The sequence below is a fragment of the Odontesthes bonariensis genome, chromosome 24, assembly GCF_027942865.1.
Source record: "Odontesthes bonariensis isolate fOdoBon6 chromosome 24, fOdoBon6.hap1, whole genome shotgun sequence".
NCBI classification, from domain to species: domain Eukaryota; kingdom Metazoa; phylum Chordata; class Actinopteri; order Atheriniformes; family Atherinopsidae; genus Odontesthes; species Odontesthes bonariensis.
Window position 1 is genome coordinate 4967519 of NC_134529.1, and position 6000 is coordinate 4973518.

At 42.0% G+C, this 6000-nt stretch overlaps 1 protein-coding gene across 3 annotated transcripts in view; it reads right to left on the reverse strand.

The window, feature by feature from the left end:
• Nucleotides 1-5199, reverse strand: part of trim67 (tripartite motif containing 67) — a 68216-nt gene extending 63017 nt beyond the window's left edge. For all 3 annotated transcript variants that reach the window (XM_075459124.1, XM_075459123.1, XM_075459125.1), the window contains exon 1: nt 4304-5199. In XM_075459124.1, coding sequence (XP_075315239.1) covers nt 4304-5122 — 819 coding nt within the window. In that variant the 5' untranslated portion in view covers nt 5123-5199. The remainder of the gene's footprint in view (nt 1-4303) is intronic.
• Nucleotides 5200-6000: the final 801 nt, after the last annotated feature.

The following is a 6000-nucleotide window of genomic DNA, read 5'->3' on the forward strand; positions in this document are numbered from 1 at the left end:
GGACCTGATAGAGACAAAAGGGACCTTACAGGGAGAAAATTAACCTTCCAGAGAGAAAATGGACCTGATAGAAAGAAAAGGGACCTTACAGAGAGAAAAAGGACCTTAGAGAGAGAAAATGGACCTTACACAGAGAAAAAGGACCTTATAGAGAGAAAAGGGACCTGAAAGAGAGAAAATGGACCTTACAGAGAGAAAAAGGACCTTACAGAGAGAAAAGGGACCTTATAGAGAGAAAAAGGACCTTATAGAGAGAAAAGGGACCTTACAGAGAGAAAAAGGACCTGAAAGAGAGAAAATGGACCTTCCAGAGAGAAAAAGGACCTTATAGAGAGAAAAAGGACCTTATAGAGAGAAAAAGGACCTTATAGAGAGAAAAGGGACCTTACAGAGAGAAAAAGGACCTTACACAGAGAAAAGGGACCTTATAGAGAGAAAAGGGACCTTATAGAGATAAAAGAGACCTAATAGAGAGAAAAAGGACCTTATAGAGAGAAAATGGACCTAATAGAGAGAAAAGGGACCTTATAGAGACAAAAAAGGACCTTAGAGAGAGAAAAAGGACCTTACACAGAGAAAAAGGACTTTATGAGAGAGAAAATTAACCTTCCAGAGAGAAAAGGGACCTTATAGAGAGAAAAGGGACCTTACAGAGAGAAAAAGGACCTTACAGAGAGAAAAAGGACCTTATAGAGAGAAAAGGGACCTTATAGAGAGAAAATGGACCTTCCAGAGAGAAAAAGGACCTTACAGAGAGAAAAAGGACCTTACACAGAGAAAAGGGACCTTATAGAGAGAAAAAGGACCTTACACAGAGAAAAATGACCTTATAGAGAGAAAAAGGACCTTACACAGAGAAAAAGGACCTGAAAGAGAGAAAATGGACCTTCCAGAGAGAAAAAGGACCTTATAGAGAGAAAAAGGACCTTATAGAGAGAAAAGGGACCTTACAGAGAGAAAAAGGACCTTACACAGAGAAAAGGGACCTTATAGAGAGAAAAGGGACCTTATAGAGATAAAATGGACCTTATAGAGACAAAAAAGGACCTTAGAGAGAGAAAAAGGACCTTACACAGAGAAAAAGGACTTTATGAGAGAGAAAATTAACCTTCCAGAGAGAAAAGGGACCTTATAGAGAGAAAAGGGACCTTACAGAGAGAAAAAGGACCTTACAGAGAGAAAAGGGACCTTATAGAGAGAAAAGGGACCTTACAGAGAGAAAAAGGACCTTACAGAGAGAAAAAGGACCTTACAGAGAGAAAAAGGACCTTATAGAGAGAAAAGGGACCTTACACAGAGAAAAGGGACCTTACAGAGAGAAAAGAGACCTAATAGAGAGAAAAAGGACCTTATAGAGAGAAAATGGACCTAATAGAGACAAAATGGACCCTATAGAGAGAAAATGGACCTTCCAGAGAGAAAATGGACCTTATAGAGACAAAAAAGGACCTTATAGAGACAAAATGGACCTTATAGAGAGAAAATGGACCTGATAGAGAGAAAAGGGACCTTCCAGAGAGAAAAGGGACCTTCCAGAGAGAAAATGGACCTGATAGAGAGAAAAAGGACCTTACACAGAGAAAAAAAGGACCTTAGAGAGAGAAAAAGGACCTTATAGAGAGAAAAGGGATCTGATAGAGACAAAATGGACCTGATAGAGACAAAATGGACCTTATAGAGACAAAATGGACCTTATAGAGAGAAAAGGACCTTTCAGAGAGATAATGGTCCTGATAGAGAGAAAATGGACCTGATAGAGACAAAATGGACCTTCCATAGAGATAATGGTCCTGATAGAGAGAAAATGGACCTGATAGAGACAAAATGGACCTTCCATAGAGATAATGGACCTAATAGAGACAAAATGGACCTAATAGAGACAAAATGGACCTTATAGAAAGAAAAGGGACCTTTCAGAGAGATAATGGTCCTGATAGAGAGAAAATGGACCTGATAGAGACAAAAAGGACCTTATAGAGAGAAAAAGGACCTTACAGAGAGAAAAAGGACCTTACAGAGAGATATTGAATCTTGCTGCTAAGGAACAATATAAATGACAGACTGGATTACAGATCCTTTCACAGTACCTTTGCTCAGATTCCCACTAGGATGTTTTTTTTCGACAAAGTGAATTCACAGCTTAAAACTCACAAATCCCAAGAAACTCGCAGTCTTGTTTACGTTTTGCAAATTCACAAGCCAGTTTTGTTCCAAAATGTTATGCATGCAGAAACGGAGTTATTACCCAAAGTATCCAAGCACCACCACTAACCCCTAACACAAGACATTCTGCTGCTCCTAACTCCCTCTGTGGGAGATCGACAAGTTCAGCAGGATTCACTGCACAGACGCTGCAGGCGCTGTCTTTAATTACTTGAATGTTGATTTTGTCTGATGACGCTGTGGTTATAAAATCAGGATTTTATTAGAGCAGAGCAACAATCTATAATGCTTGAAGTGAGTGGACACGTAGGCAGATTTAGCCGCCTGACAAAGGAAAAATATGTGAATGAGAGCAGCTTTAATGGGAAGTTGGCTGTATTAATGCACACCTTTGTGATGTTACATTTAAATTCTTTAGAGATTTTTCCTTTTCAAAGCGGTGGCAGAGCTCTGATAATGCTATAACTCAACTAGACGTTGTCAAATCTCCAAACGTCCTATTAGCTCATAAATACATTTAAGGAGCTGAAGGGAATTCAGCTTTATGTGACAGTGAAATTTACAGGATTTGTTCTTAAACTGACAAACTGCAGCATGATTTATAATTACTGGGTTCCAATTTGCACAGGTGATCTGCGATATATACACACATTTATAAATAACTCTGTTATATATATCCAGGCAGACCGCAGGCCCAAAGATATTTACACGTTCATGATGAAACTCCTTCACTGTTGCGAGTCCCAGCATGTCTGAAGGTGTGAGGATCAGCTTGTAAGTGTTGAAATATTATGTTCTGCACTCAGACCTGCTATTATGAAAAAAAACACAATCCTGGGGCCAAATCTAGATTTTCTTCTGTGTAAGAATAGTTATAAGTGACAAATAAGATTCTATACAGAGAGTTTTATCAAAATTCAGCAAAGTTAGGTCATATAATAGCCTGAGAAGAATGAACTTCAGTTGACCCCAAACCCTGGAGCAGACTCATCTTTAAAATTAATGAAAGAGTCGTTTAAAAAATGAATTAGATCATAAATCACTTTAATCTTTTTTTAATTAAATTGGTGAGTCCATATTTATCTTTTTTTGGCAGGCAAAGGGGAAGAGCATTGAGAAAGGATGATTTTGGATAGAAAGACAGAATACCATCCAACGTTTGCCAAATCTCTTCCCTGTAATCTGCAGAATGGATGAATGGAAGGTTTACTTATGCATCATAAACACAACTATTTTCCACTTTAATATAAGCGAGAGTCTGTGTGCTGCATAAACACATCTCCTTCAAAGATCCTAAACCTAAACAGCTGTCTGTACAACACATTATTTATTCAATATTTGCATCTGAGTCTGTAATTTGTGCTTTTTGAGGAAAAGTTAGCACAAAAAAACCTTTTATAAGCTATATTGTAATCTATACAGTAGATTTGTTTGTTTGTTTTTCATTTTATGTCACATCCTTACAGCAAATATGGGCCCCAACTGCTCCTATAGCTAATCTCTTTACGTTAACAGTTTGGTTACATCAACAACCTACAGAAGTAGACCAGGAGTAGACAGATGTGAGAAAGCTTAACTTTAGACATGTATGTAAACACAGACACAGACACAGTCCAGTCACAGATGTCAGAAAAAATATCGAGAAACAACTGATTTTTGCAGTTAATCTTATTAAAAACCACGAGAACCAATATTGACCCATTCCTCCTCCTACAAATAAGAATCAACAATCCCATCATATGCACCCACTTACAGTACAGATGTGGGCCAGCAGCTAATACCCTGCTATGACTCATCCACTAACACGCACACACTGGGCTTTCATGCCCACAGCAATCATCTTATTATGAGTTCATTCCGATGAATCAGTTTTATTTCTGCCCCACATACAATGAAGTCAGCACAGGATCAGAGTGATCTTTTCCTAACCTCATACTCTAATCTGCTCTGATTTAACTGTGATAACACTTGAAACCAGGCAAAGCAGAGGACCAATACAGATGAGACATGAGTGTTTAAGGTAAGGAAGCATTCCCAATGAGTGAAATGTATGATTATAAGCAGGGAAAACTGCTCAAACCGCCATCATTACAGAAAAGGTGGAGAAGAAATCAGGTGGAGGTAGGCTGAGTGCACTCACTTTGTGCTGCTTCCACATCACTGACAGCGGCTTGACGTCGTGCTTGGCGTGCTTCCCCTCCTCCAGACACTTCATGCACACCGGAGCCCTGCAGCCGCAGCAGTACATGTTGAAGTTTTCCGCTTCGTGGTCCACGCATGTCGCGGGTTTCCGCGCGGTAACCGGCGGCTGCTGACCGCCGCTGCCGCCGCCGCCGCTCGCCGCTCCTCCCGCCGCTCGGTTCGGCGGCTGCACCAGGCGGTGCTTGGCGAGCGGACCGCGGGACGGGTGGCACCGCTGCTGGCAGGCGTTACAGTAGTAGACGTCGCACTGCTCGCACATCACCGTGGCGTCCACCGGGTTGCGGTCGCACAGCTGACACTTCACCGCGGTGGAAGACGCAGAGGAAGCGGCGGAGGCGGCGGCGGCGCGGTTCTGCTGGTACCGCGCCACGATGGCTTCCAGCAGCCGGTTCCGTGGGAAACCGCGGAGCCCCCGCTCATCCAGGGAGACGCTCCGGTGGCACAGCGGGCAGGTGAGGGAGCAGTGTCGGTGGGGGATGACCGGCGGAAACACCCGCACCCCGTTGGGGGACTTGAGCTGGCACGGCGTGTAGGATCCGTAGCCGCTGTCCGTCTCGCTGTACAGGCTCATCTTGTCCATGTCCATGTAGTCGTAGTCAGAGCTGCCCGAGGCTCGGCTCTGCACCGGGGTCTCTCCGTCCGGCGTCTGCACGGTGATGTTCCGGGCGCACGCCAGGCAGACATTGTGGGAGCACGGCAGCAGGATGGGGTCCTTGAAGAGAGAACCGCACACGGGGCATTTCAACTCTTCCTCCATCGCTGTCGTGTGTGTCAGTGCGGCGGAGGGTGAAGCGGTTTGAGGGAAAACGCTCCAGCACCGACTGACACGGACAGCTCCCCACCGCCAGTCTGCGCATGCGCAAACAGGGGCGGGGATTGTGCTTCGTTGATTGATCTGGCTAATTTCATGGCTTTGAAACACCACAAATCTTAGATTATCTTAGATTATCACGACTTTTGATCAGGGTTGGAGCCAGGATTAATTCTACTTTTTCCTCTTTCACTTTCATAGATTTGAGTAAGCTAAAAATGGCCATTTATTGTCTTTAAATATTTAGTTTTCAATGATATTATTGTGAATAGAAAGGTCTATTAAGTCTGCAGTTATATGAGTAAGAGTGTCAGCAGGTTCCCCTTTGGGAAGAACAATTTCAGCCAAAATTATATTTTATAAACTTTTTTCAGCTACTGTAAATATTTTATGGCTATTTGTTTCTCCATATGCGAGTTTACTTTTATGAAACTATGCGTCTGTGCAGATGCATGTACAGCACAAATGGGGGGTACTTAAAAACAATAAAACACTTACTGAAGTCCTTTTTCCAACACTTTTAACACACTTAACCTGCAGCTGAACAGAAGGAAATATTATACCAGTCTTGACTGATATTTTTAATCACTGTTTGAGTTATTTTCCACTGTTTTGTCAGATGTGTTACTTGGCTTCATGTTCTCTTTCTCTACTAATTTGTCGTCCTTTTTTGCTTGTTGTTTTGCTTCTTAACAGCCTTATATTAAGTCAGTGTTTACATCATTGTGCCTTTTAATTTATTCTTGTATTTTATTCTTTTAATTTTCCTTTTTTTTTCTTTTTTTTGTACAGCACTTTGGTCAACTAAGGTTGTTGTAAAGTGC